The sequence below is a fragment of the Melanerpes formicivorus genome, unplaced genomic scaffold, assembly GCF_026170545.1.
Source record: "Melanerpes formicivorus ecotype bairdi unplaced genomic scaffold, bMelFor1.0.p_v2 SCAF_10, whole genome shotgun sequence".
NCBI lineage: Eukaryota > Metazoa > Chordata > Aves > Piciformes > Picidae > Melanerpes > Melanerpes formicivorus.
The window spans coordinates 15654775-15675700 of NW_027142362.1; the positions used below are offsets into that span (position 1 = coordinate 15654775).

Sequence of the window (20926 nt, forward strand, 5' to 3'; positions counted from 1 at the left end):
CGGAAAGCATTCTGACTGATTGATTACTTAAGTAAAATAAACATACAGCAACCTAACTCTTAGCTAGTTATCTTCCTTTGTACAATTAAAAGGGTTTCCCATCATTAATTCAGTTCTACAAGTGCTAAGTTAAGCCCTCAGTTTGATGAGTATTTTAAACCAGCACTGCCCATCACTGCTGCTGAAAGAAGCCAGCTTTCTTCCCCTCACTTTTCAGCCACTTACTCCTGCCACAACCTTGCTTTACAGTATTCTCATTCAGGCCAACTTCCCACCCTGTCCCTGTGCAACTCATGCAAGCACTGACAAAAGCAGCTTGAATTAGCACAGTCCGGTACAAAAGGGATGTAGGGTGATTTCTTCCAAAAGTGCCAGCTTTTGCCACTTCATTGTGTTCTGAGTTGTACTTTGATGAACTCAGAACTGACATCCCAAGGCAACAGATCAAGCCACTGGCAGAACCACTTCATGGTTCCCAGCTGTGGCCAGTTGGTTAGGGCACTATACAACCACCATGAGGCTGTTTCATCTTATGCATCCCAGTCAATTCATGAACCTGAAATCTACCCACACCAAAACTCCAATGTTAGCTAGGAGTTTATTAATAAACAAAGCTTCCCTCAAGGGGGAGCTGTTATGTCACAGACTGCGAAGCTGCAAACTGGAAACACAGCCCACTTGTGGCACTGATTTCAGAGCTGCGGTATCATACTCACAGGTACCCGAGCAACTTCATGAAAATGGTCGTTCTCTTCCTCTTGTTTCAAGGTACCCAGGTCTTAAGGTGGGACAGTGAAACTTGCTGGAATAGCTACAAAGTTCTGGAAGAACACAGCATGTGCTCTTAGCAGAAATAACAAATGTGAGTGGAAATACAAGTAACTGCCTAAAGTGGATTTTTGCCACGCCTCTCTAGGCAGCATACTTCAGCAGCCTTGCTCAGGAGCATAAGGGACAATACAGGCCCACGGGGGAGACTCCTCCTAGCTTTAACAAAGGGTAGATGACCTTTCAGAGACTGATTTGAATCACAACCTAGCTGTCATTTCTGAAGGAGAGGGATGATTATCACTGCATATATGACAGAGCTGTTCCAATCACAACCCAGGCATATCTGTTTACCCTGCTTGGATAACGTGTGAAGGCTTAATACATTCAAACCACCCCTGAGCAAACTTTTCCAGTATAAATAACTGGCAGGGAGAGTGCTACAGCTATGGGGTTTCCAAGGCAAGTGGTTGTCACCAGGTCAACAAAGACTGACAGGAAACTAAGAGAAATTAGTTAAAGGCAAGTGAGAAGCAGTAAGAAGGTGACCAAAAGACATTAGTAGAGAAGAAAGGATAGGTTATGCCAACATTAAAAATTATCATGAAAATAAAAATTAATATAGTAAGAAGTATGCTTCTAATGGAGAAGAACTAGTCTAAGAGGATCAGGAAGCCAGAAGATACCAAATTTTTCTCCCAAGAGTTTCTATATACACATGTAAACATAGACACAGAGCTAGGCAACAGGATGTGAGCACATCCTTCCCTGTGTGTTAAAATATACAAAGGAGAAAATGGGCAGTTGATGAGTAGATGGAGAGTAGATGGACTACTACAAGGTATAGCAGTGCAACACCTACCCATCTGCCTCTCTTCCCCTATGTACACCATCCCACCCTTCTGCTTCTAAACATCTCCAGCTCCACTGCCTCAAAGAAAGCTCTGGGGTCTGACATACAGACCACGTTTTCCAGAGACATTTGCATACTGTATTTTATGTCTCTGGTTTCTTTTTCCCCAGGATGCAAAGAAATTACAGGTTTGGAAGAGAAATTTCACAGGAAGAGCTGTTTATTCATGCAACCATAGAATTGATTCAGTTGGAAAAGACCTCTAAGATCATCGAGTCCAACCATTAACCTAACACCACAATGGCCATTAAGCCATGTCCCAAAGTGGCATGTCTGCATGTTTTTTGAACACCTCCAGGGATGGTGACTCCACCTCCCTGGGCCGCCTGTTCCAATACCTATCTGCTCTTTCAGTAAAGATTTTTTCCTAATACTCAAACTAAACCTCCCCTGGTGCAACTTGAGGCCATTTCATTCCAACAGAAAACTGTTTTGTTTTTTTCTCCACTTCCCACATACCTTCCCTTCATTCGCCACAAAAGTGTGAGTCCAGGCAGCCTGGGAAAAAAGGAACATTGGCTTTTCCACAATTGTATACTTTCCCAAAATAAAAATATGCTTCTGCTAGCAATAATGCCTTTATGCAATTCCAAGGTGTTACTCCAGGTAGGAAAGCTTCCAGAAAACATACTAGCTTAGCTTTAGAAATGCATTTATTTGCCACTAACAGAGAATTTGCTAAGAGCCTCTCCTATTACCTCTCACATACAACTATCACAACATGGTAAGATGACTTTCAGAAGTTAATTAAAAAAAAAATCAGGCAAAATTAAGTTAAAATTGATTACAATGTCTGGACTATTGTTAAACAAAGGAAGAAAATAATTTAAAGTAAAAAAAAAAAAAGGGGGGGGGGGGAGGGGAGGAGGGGAGAAATCTAACTAGCCCTGTACAGCAAATGTTTTCTTCTGTCCACTCTGAAGTCTCTTTCATGTGCTGATGGTGGCATTTTTTTAAACTCTTCCCCTTTGACTTACTCAGACCTTTAAGGACCTCACACATCTAATGGTTCCTCACATTCACCAAGAACAATCAAGAAAGGTCTGGGGGTTGACATGCAGTATGATTAATGGACAACGTTGATTTAATTTCCTATAGCAGGAGTTTTCTCTAAGCTTTCTCCAAGGAGCAGTTTCTTTGCAATCCAGGGCTTAAGTATTTTACTAATGAAGTCCAATAAATAGCAAATTAAATAATGCTGTCTCCCAGAGACAAATCCTCTCATTTCAGGGGGAAAAAAACCCACAAAAAACCCAACCAACCAACAAGAAAGAAAACAAAACCAACAAGAAAACCCACAAATAAACCCCCACAAAACCAGAAAACTGCTTCAATGAATAAAAGCTTCTCTATCAGGAAGGTAGATAGTTGATGTTGGGGGTTGTGTGGTTTGGGGCTTTTTTGTTATTTTTGTTTAAGCAGCTAGAATAATTATCTGGTCATTCCTGCCACTGTTAACTCCTTGCCCTTTTTACTTTTCAAACAGGCATTAGCATTTAATTTCCACATCCCAGAAAACAGTCTTTATTTATTGCTCCTTTTTACATTAGAGCTCTTACCATGCATGCTATTAAACTTTCATTGTGATACTTAGAAACGTTTCCAAAGCATTTTGAGGGGGGTTTATGTAAAATAATTTACAACTTTCTTGACGTAAGTGATCGATACGTCCTTTTTATGAAGCAAATTTTAACCTTTAGCTCCAGCAAAAGAACAATGAAACAATATTTGCATACATCCTAACTGTTACTCAATCAACATGACACAATTTCCCAGCTGAATTCCCACACAAGTTTAGCTTTAAATGGTGGAATTTCTACCCTGAGAACACAGAGTGGCAGAGAGCATTTCCTGTAAGAGTCTAATCGCTTTCCCACCACTGAAAATTTTACCTTTAGATATTTTGAAGATAACACATTTTACTTTACTATGGGCTGGAAAGCTATCTTACCAGAGTACAAAAAAAATCTCCTCCAATTTTCCAAGGCTTTGCAGCACCCTTGATTCCATTTTTTGGAGTTATGACACAACTAGTCTCATGCCCTGAGAGAAACAACTGCATCCGGATTAAGTTATAGGGACAGTTGATAAAGAGACAGAAAATCTCTCAATAAAAAGGGCAACAGCCCTCTGTACTACTGGAGTGGGCCCATGAAACACAACCTCTTTTGTTGCCTTAGTAAAGCCTGCACCTTTACATTTTTACCTTCAAGATTGCTACAAGGCAATTCCCACGAAATAACATTTCCCTCATCCCAACAGGTCCCAACATCTCTTTAAAGAGTCAAGCTAATGGTCTTAGCACTCCATTTTGGTTTTTGAAGTACAGTACATTCAATTATTCTTCTGCTCTTGCGTATCTCTGCACTATGTCCTTCCCCCTTAGAGAGCCACCAGCTTGGGAAATTAGAATGAATTACTGCAGAAGTCAAGGTATGTTTAAATGAGGATGTCAAGAGTATTTTCCTCAGAACTGGAACATTTCAGAAGTCACATTCAAGAAAGTTACACAAAAATATGCTAGGCAACACTTCTGACACACAATCTGCCTGTTTCTGAAAGATCTTAACTGTCTAAGGGCAAGAATGAATCTTTCTGACCCAAGATGAAGTTCTTCACATGTAGAAAAAAACACACCAAACAAACATTTTCCATGAGACTTAGAGCCGTTTCATGACTCTGCAGTTAATTCAAAGCAAGCCCAGAGATCACTCTTAGTAGGTGTCTATCACATGTAACATTTTAATCAACACCCAAACCAGTCATGCCGGTAATGCAGATGTCAGATTTCAGTGTTCCAGAGCACACTGGAGCTGGTTACTGGCTAAAACAGTAACCTGCTGAGACGTTTGACAATGTAATTTAAACTTGACAAACATTTAACAAAGCTTTCCATTACAAACAAACTGTATCAAAATAACATTTACTTTGAACAATCAAAACCAGGGGTGAAGAAACTGTGATATAATTAAAAACCATAAAAATCAAAACTTCCTCAACAGAGGTAAATTTAAATGCTGTCAGAAAAAGTACATGACAAGATAAAAAAAAATTCAGTGAAAATACTTAATTATGGTCCAAAGCTGCAATGTTGCACACAGCAAGAGAAATAATGGGAGATCTGCACAGAAAGGAAGGCATTATGTTTTTACAGATGTGGCACTTGAACTGCATAGTAAGTACGCTGCATTAGCAGCTGATCGTTAACTGGCCTTTCCTCAGCAAATCTGCTCAGAACAAGCTGATATTCATCTAGGATTCCCACTCAGTCGTGTGTAAGAGTGCTTACATAAAGCTGAGCCAAAGATACAGTTGCTGTAATGGGATGCCATGCCAATAAGCACAACAAAGGGCCACAGTTATAAACACAAGCTTCTGCTTTGCTCGGTAAGAATTCAGTTTACAACCTAAGTGAACCAATTTTTCATCTGAACAGAGCAGTCCAGTATTTTCCTTCCAGAACAGAGGCATGAACCAAGTCACCAAGCCTGTGTATCAGTTTGTTTGGTCATCTCATGTTACTATATTTGTGCTGTGCAACCTCTTGATAATCCCTGCTTGCTTGTCCTAGTACACGCCAAGCTGCACATGGACCAACAAGCCCTTGTGCAACACTGCACGAGGCAGAGGGTTTGATTCATTTCTTGCCTCTGACACCCAACCTAATTCTTGTACAAGCAAGAATAGTAAATCTGAATCTGAAAGGAGCTCTCTGCTATGAACAGAGACATTACTAGCACTGACATGCATTTGAAAGAAAACATTTGAAACTGAACATGATGTGAGTTTGTAAATTCTAACAATAAAACAAAACAAAAGTGAATTTGATCTCCGTTTACACTTGCAGCCTGTAAAACACAATATGGTTCCTTGTATGAAAGAGGTAAAAGCTTATCAAAACAGCATTTGCTTTGATATTTTGCAGGTAAAAATAGCTACACCCCCACCCCTCCTTCTCTCAACCTCTCAGGGTTTCTCTCTCCCTCCTTTTAAATGCTGAAAGAAAAGAAAGAAAACAAAGAAAAAAATACATGCAGATATACCAGGTCTGCATTTGGGAGACAGGCTGTTTCCAAGTGGTGACAGGAAGGAACGTGTCTCTTGTTTACTGGTGTGCAGTAGAAACACACTGTCACACCAGGACCAGGCAAGAGCTCAGGTTTGTTAAGTACAAACAGAGATAAACTGCCATGTCTGTGAAACAGAAAGAGGTCACAGCCAGCTGAGAAAGAGGGGGCTTTTAAACATGCCCCGGCTGCATTTAGGGCTTTTGGTTTTATTACTGTGCAATATGACCAATTCCTCCTCCCCTCTCTCAGCAAATCCCTTATGTTTTAGCTGATAAATAGTAGTAGCAAGCTTGTTACATACAATCAGGAGAATTGACAGATAAGAGGTTTAGTTAAAGGATGTAATCAGCATGAGTAAACACTAGACCAGCTCCACTGTAAGCAGTGGAAATAAATGATAATATTTGTCCTGGTCACCTACTGAGCTATTAGACACTTTTCAGTATGTGACAATGTAAATATAATGGCTGCAGTACATACAGCATACAGTGCTATCATCTGCCTTTCCAAGCAAGAAAATGGAGGTTTTAATTGATCTTTCTTGAGAACTACAGTAATTCGGATCTTTTATTTTACATGAAGACAGCTGCAGTTTGTTCAAATCCGTATGTCATTAGCTGTGACTGTATGATCTGATGTGAAACACCTCAAGCAGAAATAAAGTATATCTGTAGTACTACTTTATATTTTATTGAGGACCGATGACTATGAAATCAAGAAAAAAATGAGTGTTGAGGGAGAAGATCTATGTTTCTTTCACATCATTTCATGAAACCCTAGGAATGCCTCATTCCTTGACTTTGTATGGGAATCTCCAGTTACATTTCCAAAGTAACTTATAACCAAGAGCAATATGAATTCCCACATACTTGTATCTGAAAATTCTGGGATATCCCCCAAAAAATATTGTGTGTGCAAGACTACATTTTGACACCAACAAGTGCAAGTTGGAGCATAGAACTGGTTCCAAGTGAACATAAGGAAAAACTTCTTCATTGTGAGGATGATGAAGCACTGGAACAGGCTGCCCAGAGTGGTTGAGGAGTCTCTTTCTCTGGAGATATTCAAAACCCGCCTGGATGCATTCCTGTGTGACCTACTCTAGGTGATCCTGCCCTGGCAGAGGGGTTGGACTAGATCTTTCAAGGTCCCTTCCAACCCCTAATGTTCTGTGATTGTGTTCTATGAAGCTTTCCCATAGAGTTTGCTGTCTTTCCAAGCCTCAAGAGGAATTACCCATTTTTTAACATTTTATTAATGTAAAGTAAGCAGATACCCCCTACTTCATGGCCACCAAATCACTTGGCAGTTTCTGCCCTGTCACCTGCAGCCTGCAAGTGCTCCAAGACCTGGGGAGCTCCTCAGGCTTGCATCTTCCAACACAGGACGCTCCATTCCGCAGATTGTCCTGGGGAGGGGCCTTCATCAGGGAAAGGCCAAGGTATGTGGGTTCCTAAAGCTCACCAAAGCCAACAGACCAGTTTTTCCATCCCCTAAGGTGTCTAACCTGAAAATGGTTATTTACTGCAATATCATCTTGTATGCCACAGAAAGAAAAGAGCACCTAAGGTAAGCACATCCCTCCCACAACCTGTTTGCCTCAGGGTTTCATGTGCATTTAGAGAGACCCCAGGTTAGCCTTGTCACTGAAGTGCAACTTTCCAAAATCCTCACTGCAACTAACATCACTCAAGGTGGTACAGCTCCCAGACAGCAACTGTAGAGAAGTTAGCAGAATGAATACTTGCTTTCCTCCCTCCCTCCAAGCACAAAAGGCATTAATGGGACAAGAGCATGTTGCATTCCCCCATCACCAGTGGCATTCATTTAATTATTAGCATAATAAGAACGGAAAAATAAAAAGAGTTCAGAGAAGGACACCTCCAGGCAGCTTGAAGAGCCACCAGTGCTCTTTGGTGCAGCATCAGAGCTGATCTTTTTTCTTTTGAGTTCATTATCAAAACAGTTGAGTTTGACTTTATTCTCCCCAAACGCAGGTTCCAAAAAGAGATTTGTATCAGCATTACTACCTAGTTATGAAGAGCTCCTAGCTTCAACAAACCACAGAAGCTTCAAATAGCTTTTTCTGAGTTATTGACTTTCTTTTATAGGCTCTGCCTTCCTACAGCTTCAAACACAGTGAGTTGTGACAGGCAAATAGTCCACCTAGCACAGTAGTGAGTACTAACAGCACTGAGGCAGAGACACTTACACCCATGCTTAAAACACTCTTTGAAGAAATTAACTTGATAACATTTAAGCTAGGTGGGTGAGCTTCTTCGGACACTCCTCATTTCAACTTTCAAGCTATGCCAATCCTTCTCCGGCTGCCCAATGAAAAAGTTCCCAAACAATCTTCCACCAACAAAAGTCACTTCAGCTTCTGAACACGGACTCTGAAACATTACAGAAACTGAACCTGTACCAGCAGACTCATCAAGTCTCAAAATGAAAGACTTTCTGTTAGAGAAAACTTTCTAAAACAGGAGGATGCAAAGAAGGAATTAAAAATAGAGGCAAAAATGCATGGTATGCACCCAAGGGTCTGCTCCCGTGGCAAATTCATGTATAATGGAATGGCCTGCTGTTGAAAAATAAATGTCAAGACCTTTAACACAAACAAGTGTGTATGTGAAACTGTGGATATTTATTTTGACAATGACAGCCTTGAGTGATAAAATCATTTAATTCTATTGGCATGGTGACTATCATGTTAAATACTCCAGTTTTAAAATATACAGAAGCAACTGGGTAGACCTACACTGGAGTAAGAGAGGTCACTTGTCAAAAAACATGGTAGGAGTCAACAAGAGATTAAAACAAACACCATATATAATAGTATTGCTAGAGTTCATGTTCAATCATTTTTAACTTGTTTTACACTAGCATTGCTGGTTCTGCTTTACCAATCACATTTTTCCTCCATCAAGAGTCCTGGAGACCTTTGCAACTCATTTACAGTAGCTACATCACTGCTACCAACACTGCTCATAGTATCAATGCTAATGTTCTCTCTGCTTAGAGAATATTATGAATTCTGACTTTGTGATGCACCTCAATTGCCACAAAGTGAACCATCTTATTTAAATACACATACATTTCAATATACAACTGCTAGTTGTACCAACATCTGCAGAAAGTGCAACACAAAGACATATTAACATGCTTCTAATGTCACTAGAAGTCTATCTGCAGTCTATTAACTGTGCAGGAGAACCAGGAATGCTAGAGCAGCCTTAAGTCATGACAAACTAAGACATGACGAGGGAGTGGTTGGAGGCCACACAACCTCAGTGGCAACAGATAATGCATGAGAAACTACTCCATCTTTGCCACTGTACCTAATACTATTAGCATGTTCTGCCAAATTAGGAATAAATTTTTTTATTGCCCATGTTATCCTTCATGTATGAAACCAAAAATGTTAAAACACACCTTTCCCCCTCAGGTTTCATATTTGCAATATTGAACTAATTCCTGTAGCTCATGATAAAGACATTTATTTTAAATCCCTAGTATAGTGTCCTAGGGAGATGCAAATGGATGACAGAACTGCTCAGGTCATGAAGATTGAGTTTACCTTAGTCACAAAAGCTAGATCAGTGGTTTCCCTTGTTTTATATCAAATTCTAGCAAGTAGGACCACTTTCTTACAAGCAGTGTTTTAAACCTGAAATGCATAAATAAAGTAACAAGGCCCAAATGATTTAGATGATTCACAAGCAATAAAAAGAAGAGCAAACCAGTCCCATCTTACTGCGTGGATATTGCTACAATCTTTGTGGGTTTACATACTGCAGATACTTTTACATGCTATACTCTCCACATGTGCAGGTGCCACAGGCAGGAAAGGGCTACTAGTGTGCTGCTTTCTAAGAAATCATTTAGCATGCAGAATTATTTCAAACAGGCAGCTTCTGGATGGGCAAACACAGCAGTTGGACTGGCACTGTCACTACAAGAAACCTGCATAAACTTTCCAAGCTTAATCATAACTATCTTAGCAGTAACTATCTTAGTAACTATCTTAGCAGTAACTATCTTAGCAATGGAAATCCATGACCTAATCAACTTTCCCACACCAAGTGAATCTTTTGTAGCTGTAGCAATGAGTGGCTTTTTCTGCAACTGGCAAAGAAACCTACACAGTAAAACTTCTATGTGATACATGTTTCAAATAACTCAATACATCCAGTTTAGTAAAGAAAGATGACTTCTACTGGAGTTATTAGAAATAAGTATTCTTCAACAGACCTAACTTCTGGCATCATAAATTATGCATACATAAAAATAAATTATGGCAATCAGACTGTGTGGAATGTATCATGTTTTGGTCATATTTGGATACTGAGAATCATAGTAAGGGATAAACACTCAACACATCACAAGCCCCATGACTGAATGGTTCACTCAAACACAGCAATTCTTCCATGCCCACACTTCTAATTCAGTTAACGATGTGACTGCGTGAAAGTTGTAATTTCCCAACCACACTTTGCTTTGTTTTCTCCTCTGCCTACATGCTTACTGGAAAGAAAAGACAATTAAAAATCCACACAGATAATATACATTCTAACATAACTATATAAAATAATATTTTCATATGAGGAGGATTAGTGTACTGAGAAGATCCATATGATGTGGATCACACAGTTACTAAGGTTGCATGTGGCTGAAATCACTGCTTTTTAACTGCATATATGTCCTAAAACACACATATTCACTGCATCCTTTTAACCCACTGCTCTTTTGTCTCAGAGCTCTGTTAAACAGTCAGCTGCTGCCAGATGCTCTGGCTAGAGATGGTCACAGATGGTCAGTTGTCCACTTAACAGACCATAATGCTCTCCTCAAATCTCCCTTAAAATAGTATCTCTGCTGTATGCAGCAGATGAGACTGTCTAAGCATGGTCAACAGGCCATTTGACCTAGTTAAAACTGCAGGTCAATTTTGACAATTTAGTCAACATTCATTCTCCACACCACCCTCAAGTAAACTATCGAACACTACGTGTCAAGTCCTATAATTACTTTTGCTGATTACTTTGTAGATCGCTTCTTTTTATGATTCTATATGTAAACACAAGCACCTTCTACCTCGGGAAGATACCAACACATCTCTACTAATGCACATTGCAAGCACTACAGGAAGAAACACTCAGGTGAACAATGGAAAGAGTCAGCAAGCTCTGTTTCCTAATATTTGTCCAGCATACACTTACCAGCACTCTTTAAAAATACTGTAAAATAGCAGCACACACAAGGGCAACTCGCTACTACAGTGAGCAAGAAGTGCCTGTTGTACAGTATAGCTGAGACAGGGCTACAAATAACAGAGAAATAGGCTAGAAATACTAGAGAAAAATCATTGGTGTTTTGTATTAATCTTTCACTGTTACTACATTAGGCAGAGAGACAACCTGAAAAAATGCATATTAAACTGAATTTTAAGAAGATATTTACTAGCAGTATTTATTAAGTGTAAGTTCTGCATCTTGTGATAAGGAGTTGAGTGTCCTTCTTCCAACTTACACAAGATTTAAAAGATCTGGTATGGTTTGGGAGAGGATTATTTCAGCAGCAGCCTAACTCAAGCTTGCAAAGCTTATCGCAAGGAAAGTAGATGGCAAAACCTAATGTTGTTGCCTTACAGGTCTAACGATTTAAGCTCTCTAAGACACTCTTGGACTTGGCTGTCTTCCAAAAGAGTTAAGAAATATTTTTGTATACTCACCTAAACCACTGACAGTGTACTCAAGGTCACTGGCATCCAAAAGAATTGGTCCATTCTCCTGCTGGCCTTCCTCCTTGTAATACAACTTGTAGCCTTGAATGGCTGCAGTGTCCCCAGAGTCCTGCTGCCATTGCACCGTAATGGTTGTACAGTTCATTGGCTCCAAATGCAGCTCAGGAGACTTTGGGGCTGGTTTTGGAGAAACAGAAACACACATAATTTGCTTTATTCTAGAAACTACTCCTTTTCACACAAAAATCTGGGTGTCCATCAGTCCAAAGTTCACTCAAGACTTTGAATCTAGCTTGTATGTGTACTCACATAATTATTTCTATATTATGATGCCTGACTCCCTATCTAATCAACCTATTTTGGGATAAATCAGAATATAAAACTCCAAAGACACAAGCCCTATGAGGAGAGGCTGAGGGAGCTGGGATTGTTTAGCCTGGAGAAGAGGAGGCTCAGGGGTGACCTCATTGCTCTCTACAACTACCTGAAAGGTGGTTGTAGCCAGGAAGGGGTTGGTCTCCTCTCTCTAGCAACCAGCACCACAACAAGGGGGGATAGTCTCAAGCTGCACCAAGGTAAGTTTAGGCTCGAGGTGAGGAGAAAGTTCTTCACTGAGAGAGTTGTTAGTCATTGGAATGGGCTGCCCAGGGAGGTGGTGGAGTCACCATCCCTGGAAGTGTTCAAGAGGGGATTGGATGTGGCACTTGGTGCCATGGTCTAGTCATGAGGTCTGTGGTGACAGGTTGGACTCGATGATCTTTGAGGTCTCGTCCAACCTTGGTGATACTGTGATAAAATCATCTCCTCTTCTGAAGTGAGCCAGAGCAAATGTGATTAACAGTAGTACTACACTGCATCAAGTGCTACTCATTTGCTAGACCAGTGAAAACTCAGTGAAACCCAGAGTGGATGGACATGGACTACAGCTAAGAAATAAAATTACAAATTCAAATCTACACCTTTTTCAAGCTATTAATGTAAAATTGAATGCTGTTTTGCATGACATTACTAACAATGTAATCCAAAGCACAATTATAACAACTTAGACTTCAAATATCAGGACAATTTGCATATTCAAAACATGTGCATTTTATTTGTAGTACAGACATACATACATCAACTCCTATCCTTAAGTGCCTGTACTCACCGATAATGTGCAATGCCCCAACTTGCAGAAAGGTATTTTACACTGAACAACAGCAGGGTTTAATAAGAGAAAGCTGTGCTACCATTGAAAATGAGTCTAGAAGCTGAAACATTTGAGCAACTCACAAGTATGAATAAAAGTTCCCTGCCACCCTATCAACTATGGGAACATCAACACGTGGAAAGACTCAAAGACTAACACCAAAATAACGTATCAGCCTTTCCTCCTCCTGTGACATATAAGGCCATTCATAAGACACGTTACTTCCTCTCCAGCTTTTGATCCTGAGCCTATGTATTAACTACATTTAATTTATTAAAGGAATCGGAAAGTTTCACAGATTGTGTACAGATTCATGGTTAGAACACTATGCTCTAGATCAGCAGGAACAAGAACATATAATGAGAAACCCTATTTTGCATCCTTGCACTGCCTGTCAAAGAAAGAAAACTGTAGCCTTCAGATGTAGCCTAGCTGATCCCACCTCTGGGCTGCTAGGATTGTTAAGAATTACCTTTCACACTTGTAGCTTTGGGAGTCCGGTGGGAAGTCCACAAAGATGCCTCTCCCCAGCCAATCCTTGTTGCAGCAGTGATACGAACCAAGTACACACTGTCAGGCCTCAGGCCTTCAAGAAGATATTCATCTGAAGTACCAGGAAGCTCCAAGACTTGTATTTTGGTCTCTGTGCTGAGACGGAAAGACAGACGGTACAGGACCACCTGACCTCTCCTGTACTTTGCAGGAATTGGCAGCCAAGAGATGAGAATATCTGTAGGACTCCTGCTTGTCAAACTAATTTCAGGAGCTCTTAAAGGAACTAAAAAGGGAAAAAAAAAAAACAAAAATCTTTTGAGCAAGGTGAAGAGATGGGAAACTCTTGTCTGACACCTAATGGTGCCAGTAATGTAAGAGTAAATAATCCAAAATGGTTTGTAGATTCTTGATTATTTTAAGGTTAACTTGACACTGTTCATATTTCTCACTTTCTGCATGCAGTATAGCCTTAGCAAGCTCCTTTCTTTAAAACACCCAACATCATCTTCTGTTACAGCTTCCAGCAGTAACCAAAGGCAATCAGCACCTTACTACTCTAACAAAATGACTGTTAAGAGTTAGATGCAGCTGCTTAAAGAGAAAGTCTAGACAACAATCTGCTCCGTTGAAGTGCATGTCTCTTCCACCAGTCATGTAATGAGGGTAGTAACTCCTGGCAAAGAGACAGGCAGACAACTGGAACTGGCAATGTTCCATGCTGCCAAAGCTTAACCCTGTCAGAATTTATTAATCAGTTCTAATGAACTATACTAAACAGTTCATTGTTGCTATAATGTTCAGATTAGTTAAATTGCTGCACAGAAGTAAGTCAGTAGGGTCTTTTATGAAATTCTGATTCAACTAGAAATCACATGGGAAAAAAACACAAAGAAAAAATGTTTGGGGTTTTTTTGGTATAGCTATTTTTTAGTTCTAAATTTTCCTTCAAAATTTGCAAAAGGTGTGGTGACTGCAATTTGACTCACGTTTCAGGTGCCCAAGAGACAGTCACAGGGTCTAAACCCTACTGTATTATCAAATTCTCAACACTGATGGATCTAGAACAGTTATTCACCTGCTTTAATGAAATGTCTTTCAGCATAGAAAAAGACACTGTGTAACATACAAAGTTACCCTGTAAGAATGTTACTTTATTCACATTCCTTTCTTTAGATGTCTCAGTCTTACCCTGTGCCTATCCAGAAATCTCATCGATCTCAGTGGAAATCTGGGATGCTCAAGAACTGCTAGCACGTTCAGTGCAAATAAAAAAGCTTACTGAAATCAGAGGTATGTCTTACCATCTTCAAGGGTGTGCTGAGTCACATGGTCTGACATCTGACTGGCTCCCAGAGGCATATAAGCAACAATATAGAAGGTATAATTGCTAGCTGGTTCCAAATCATCAATAATGTAATGGGTTGTATCATTTCCAATGACAACTTGGTACTCTTCATTATTTAAACCTGGCATAAAACAAGGGTTAGACAAATAAAAACGCCTGACAATCCCTAAACATCACAGTATCTTAGCCTTAAGGTCTTACAAAGTTATTTCATTTTCTTCCACAGCCTACCTCTGTTTTTTCAACCCTACTAAGTGAAAGCTCTTTTATGCACAGGAGTAACTGTGTCTTGCTGTGGTGTAGGTTACGGTGTTTCAGGATTTTCCTGAATAAGGGGTACTGAATGCAATTCTAAACCCCATTTAGAATTAATCACAACAAACTGTGCCAAATGTACAGTAACACAACAGACAAGCTCTAATAGCCTTATCTTTCATACTGAGCTTCTAAATCTATTTGTTTAGAGTCAGGGAGGTTTTTTTCAAAACCTATTTACAGAGCCTTTCTATAGCAGACTGCGAGGAATGCCAGGGCTCCACTCCATCAGAAACAAAACAAACACCCCCCCAAAAAAGAAACAAACAGAAAGAATTTATTCAGCAAAAGGACCTCATTTTAGCCCTGAAAATTCTATTACAGTTGATTGACACGTTTTTTTCTTTAATTTGGAGAAAAGCCAATAAGAGCAGACCAGAATGAACTTCAAAAATGTTTGTCTCCTTAGTGAATTGCTTAAAGAAAAATAATTCTCAGCAATTCCCATTAAATATGCATAGCAATGCATGCAGCAGTCCCTGTCTTTGTTGGGCTTTATTCCTATAGAGGAAAGCTGTAAAGTGGAATAGGTGTGGTGAAAGCTGCCGTGTTAAAGAACAATTCACACCAAGTGCATGTCAACTTAATCAAAACTCTGTAAGAGCCAGCTCCTCCTCTTCACAACTGAATTTATAAACAAAACCAAAGGCAAAATTCCACCATTAAGTTTTCCCACATTTATGAATTAACTTGATAGCATTTTAATTAGACAAGATTACGAGCATCTCACAACAGACTAGTTAATGGTGTGTTAATTAGGAATTGCAAGGCACGATTTCTGACCTGCTAAACAAGATCCTTGAGCTCAAATTAAAAGGACTTGTTCTCTCATTGAATGGATTGCTAGGCCTCATGCAGAGGCCCTAATGAAACAGCCATAATAGAGAACAAGGCTTGCCTTCCACCACAATCAGTGTTCCCTTTGTGCCTTTTCTAAATCACTAAGAAGGAATTAACACACTCCAACATGCACACTCATCAGACCCTTGCTATTATGACCCCGATTTGAATGCAAAATATTCTGCTTAAAGAAACAAAAAACCAAAAATACAAAACCCCCACCTGGTAGTTTCTTCAACTGAATTGATTAAAACACTCATTTACTTTTTCTTTTTTTCAATAGCAAAAAGGACCCGAACCTGTTTTTACAGTGAAACAACAGAATACTTGATTTGTGAAATTAAACAATGAGTGATGGTATCTTTTGTCTTCAAACACCTACCACATTGCAAGGTCTGCAGAAAAAAACCTCTACACAAGTGCAAAAGTAGTGTATTATCCAATTTTCCTTTCCATTAAAATTTATGGAATTATAATCATCAGTAGAGACTCAGCAAGCACTGTTTTTCTGTTGCAATAAAATATTCTTTACTCACACTGACAAATAAGAGAGCCATACAGGAACATAAATGGGCAACATCCTCAAAAAAGTTTACAGACCATCACTTAGGAAGCAATCCCTACAGAAGCACAATCTACTAGCCTTTGAACCTCAAGGGTACTACCCAGCCACCTTAGTGAACTACAAATGCATGCGCATCACTTACATTTTAGTTCCCACCACTGTCATTAGTGCTCTTATCATAGCCCTTCCGACTCTCCCTGTGAGGATTTCTTTACTAATGCAAAAGGATGCACAATAGCATTATACTAAATAAAATATTGCAAGACAGCCTGGAAAGGGAAAAATTTGGTATTTGAGAAAGCAAGAGCAAACAAATCAGAGGAGTTTGCTTGCTTGCTTGCTTTTCTTTGGAGTTTGTTTTTTAAAACAAGACAAGCAATTTCACCTCACAAGATATAACCATTGAATAGGTAAGCAAATAAAGCAAGGTTTGCAAAAACACATTTCAGAAGATACCTCCTTTCACTGCTGTGCAGGAGTATTTCCTGCTCAAACACTCACTTCCCTAAGGACAGTTTTGCAGTTTTCTTTGAACTTAGCCGGCCTCTGCTTTCTACACTGCCACTGGACATAACAATTACCCTGATGACTTATCTAGTGTGACTTTATTCATATTAGCTTTAGTAGGGGGGTGTGAGCATAATACCTCAGTGACTGCAAGTGTAGATGGTAATTTCCCTAATGTCTTGTCTTCATTATCTTTTAAAACGCTTTCCTTCCTTCCTTCAGACAAAATTCTCTTGTGCCCTGAAATATCCCACTTGCAAAAGCAAAGGCAGCTATTCCTGCATCAGTATTAGAGTAATTAAGCTGTTCTTCCTGTCCTTTGCTTAGCAGATGGCAGACTGGTATTCCACACAGAGCTGAGCATCTGCAGTCCCGTCACTGAATAAACTACTTACTGAGTTGAAATGGAAGAAGAAATCACTCACAGAAAACAGATCCGCAAGGCAACTTACTTTAAGCCATAAAGCTAAAATTTTCAAGTCATTTGGCAATCACTTCTGCTTATGAAAATTGCCTGCCTTCTTCTACCTGTATTACACAATATTACAGGATTTAAAAATGTCTAATTACTCATTTTTAACTGTTTGTTCCCTCTTATATAGGAATTTATATATCATTTCAGAGACTAGCATGAACCATTCATACCTACTTCAACATATTTTAGAGTTTGAGTATACTTTTAGCATTATAGGAGACCAAGGGGTGAAAGGAGAGTGGATTTTATCATTCAGACAATATTCATTCTAAGAGAACACAGTTAAGCTAATTAAGTATTAATTACTCTACTCCAAAATATATAAAAGCCAGTAAAGTCACAAGAATCTGAGGATCTAGACCAAAAAAACTCTCGGGTGAAAAAAGCTCAACTCTAAGCCTCCAAGATTCTGTTGTATACTCTGTCCTTCTCTGCTAAGCACACAGAGAGAAGAGGAGAGTAAGCAAAAGCTCCTGCTGATGACAGAAGGAAACTCAAGAGAACAGCATAGAGGCCACAGGTTTTAAAGTCCATTCTTTATTTCAAAATCTGCTCACTGGGGTGAAGAGACAAGGGTGAGTTGGAAGAACGCTCCATCCCATAAATGAGATGCTGTGGCAAAAGCATTTTTCTCCAAGCATGCCTGATGTTTACAACACATTTATATGCTGATATGCTCTGATGCAGTCCTGACTATGAACCATTCAAATCTGATAGTCTTTGCAAGAAACATTCAGGTTCTTACCACACACAAGTAGTAAAACAGTGTTTAAATCAAACTGCTTACCTTCTGCTTTCATGTAATGTACAGAGTATGCAATGACTTTGTCTGAATTGTACAGTGGCCTCTCCCATGCCAACAGGATTGCTGAGCTTGACATAGTTTCAGCATGGACGTTGTAAGGTGCACTGGGTCTGTCTTCTGACATTACTACAGTAAGCCTGGCCCTGGAGAGAATTGAACCCTGGCTATTCTCAGCCATGCACTGATAAATGGCATCGTCTTCAGGAATGATCTGGTTGATCACCAATTTACTGAAATAAAAAAGTGGAAAAACTCTCACATCGTGGATACACATAGCTCTACATAATGCAACAACAGCTACAGTTGTTTCTGCTTCATGAGATTAGTGAAATTGACTTAAGTGACACAAATTCTTCTATTAGAAATCAATGTGCAGCTGTGAAATTTAGCAACTTGAAATGTTACTCAAGATCTGCCATGTTTATGCCTGCAAAGCCCAGCATAGTGAAAGAGAACATATGAATCTACTCCCTGCCTGCAAAATAGCAGAATCTTAGGGTAGTCATTTCTTAAACAACCCTTTAATATGAGCTACTCACTCTGCAGTAGTAGTGCAGAGTCTCAACTAGCAAGACTCTGGACTCTACTACACTACTGTAAATCTAGAACAACTCTGTGGTCAAACTCTTACGTTTCCCCCACCCCACACAAGACAGTGATCACAAAATCTTTGCTGAAAACTTTAGGTATTGACTAATCTGCATTCCTTCTGCCAAGGAAATGTCCAGCACTGCATTTATTGTCCAATTTCACATTTACCTGAGTTGTATCTTGCTTGGCTATATTTAGTTACTGGGATTTCATCCTTTGGTAGCACACCACCAAAACAGCTCTCATACAACAAGTGTTATCTTACCTGTTGTACATTTTTATTCTACCATTGGAGTGTATTCTCCTTCCATTCTTTAACCATGAAATTTTGGGGGCAGGATTTCCTTCTGCCTGACAAGCAAAACGAGCAGTACCAGCTCTAGGCCTTGTTAAACTTTCTGGTGATTCCACAAATGAAGGTGGAGCTACAGATAAGTAACAGGGGAAAAAATGTAATAAAGTCAAGCCCCCACAAATGCAAGGACAGGCAGATTAATAATGAATTTTCCAGTTTTCTACACACAGACTTCTCAGGTCACTCAAATACACGTACATCCATGCAGAAAGCACTGTTCCACGTAAAAATGCATGCTGGTTTAAGGATAAATACTATTGCCACAGAGAGCAACATTTCTACATATTTGAGCTCATGCGTTTATGAATATGAACAAATCAAACGCCAGCCTATGACAAACTGCTCATAAAGCATATAGGGCTATATCTACATATTTCTTCTTTGTTATGGGATTTTCTTCTATGCTGAAAGACTGTCTTCCCAGAGCAAACATTGCACCTAGATATCTCCAAGTGCAAATGAACTGATAGTTTCTAACTCAAATGCTGAGTATCTGACACTTTTCATCTAAGTCAACAGACAGAAGAGGTCAGCCACAGTGCTGTGATCCGTGTCATCTTTGCAGTCTCCCTACAGCCCTTGGCATGCTATGTTTGATATAAAAACTCAGCTCAGTAGACAGCACAGCTCAAGACAGACACAAGCTGTTAAAACGCTGTGGAGGTCAAAGCAGGCTCACCCAGCACAGTGAGAGTTGCCATTGCTACTGTGAAGTTTCGTGTGCCGGGAATAGTGGCTCGACAGACATACACGCCTGCGTGCTGCACCTTTACATCAGAGATCATGAGGTTCCCATTTCCAAGGACACGTGTATTGAAGACATCAATGGACCTATGGTCTGTTCAAGAGAGTGGGAGAAGTGTGGTTAGAAGGCTGTTCAATGCATCTAAATAACTCCACTAAAGAGGGTTGCCTAGGCTGCAATGGCATAGATTAGAGTATAAAAGTCAAAGAACACAAAGGGAAATCGCAGATGAGCTTTCAGAAGTTTCTATTTCACATTTGCTTTGTTCTTCACTGTAGTTATCTGACCAATCAGATGGTTGGGTCTCACCACATGGTAGGTAGTTTATATCTGAAATTCACCATCACAGCTAAAAAAATAATTTCCCAGTTCACCTCCCCGGGTGCTTTGCACTATGACTCAGTTCATCACTACCAACATCCTCATCATCTTTACAAACAGGGATCATTGATCTCCATCTGAAGTATGCTGCAGATAACATGAGTATATTTGATCACCATATTTCCTTCTATTTGCACAGTCGTGTTCTATGATTTTTTTCTTACTCATTTGTCTGTAAGAGCCACTGAATCAACCAGGAAAGATATGTTTACTTCTCCAACTTCTAGAAACAGAAATGTAGTAAAACTTTTCATGACTTGCTCCTAAAGGTACAATCCTGACTTTCCCTTCAAGTACATGTCAGAATAAAACCAGAGGTAGTTTTCTTGGAAAAATCGGATGCACTGATGAATGTCATTATTATTAGTGCATTTCCCTTCTCCCCTTCCAGGGAGACTGCTCAGGGTTTGACTACATGTATCCATAGTCCAAATAGCCCATTAACACAAGGTCCAAATTCACATAGCACTTCTAAGAAGAAGAGAGAGAGAACATTTACAGGATTGTTTCATAGGATGCAACCACTCCAACCTGCCCTAACTCACTGCTGATTATTCTCTGAGTCACAGATCCCTGGAGGTCACGACTCTACCTAGCACTTTGCACACACTGCACTGCGGGCAGCACAGGACTGACAGCAGAAACGGGGAGTCAAAAACCTCAGGATACTCAAGAGCGGTATGGAATTATGCAACTAAAAGTGTGTCACTTATCCCACCCTAACTTACTCATCATTACCAACTACGTGAAGTCTCTGAACAGTAACCTAATTGCTCAAATCCTTTCTTTCCAGTTTGACTTCCTGTCCACGGGCTGAAGGC

General features: G+C 39.8%; 1 protein-coding gene across 1 annotated transcript in view; it reads right to left on the bottom strand.

Annotated features, from left to right (window-relative positions):
* Window positions 1-20926, bottom strand: part of PRTG (protogenin) — a 77558-nt gene that overhangs the window by 25839 nt on the left and 30793 nt on the right. Inside the window, 6 exon segments of the mRNA XM_068144369.1 lie at window positions 11486-11674; window positions 13159-13464; window positions 14483-14647; window positions 18016-18263; window positions 18890-19049; window positions 19659-19817. Of these exon segments, the coding sequence (XP_068000470.1) occupies window positions 11486-11674; window positions 13159-13464; window positions 14483-14647; window positions 18016-18263; window positions 18890-19049; window positions 19659-19817 (1227 nt within the window).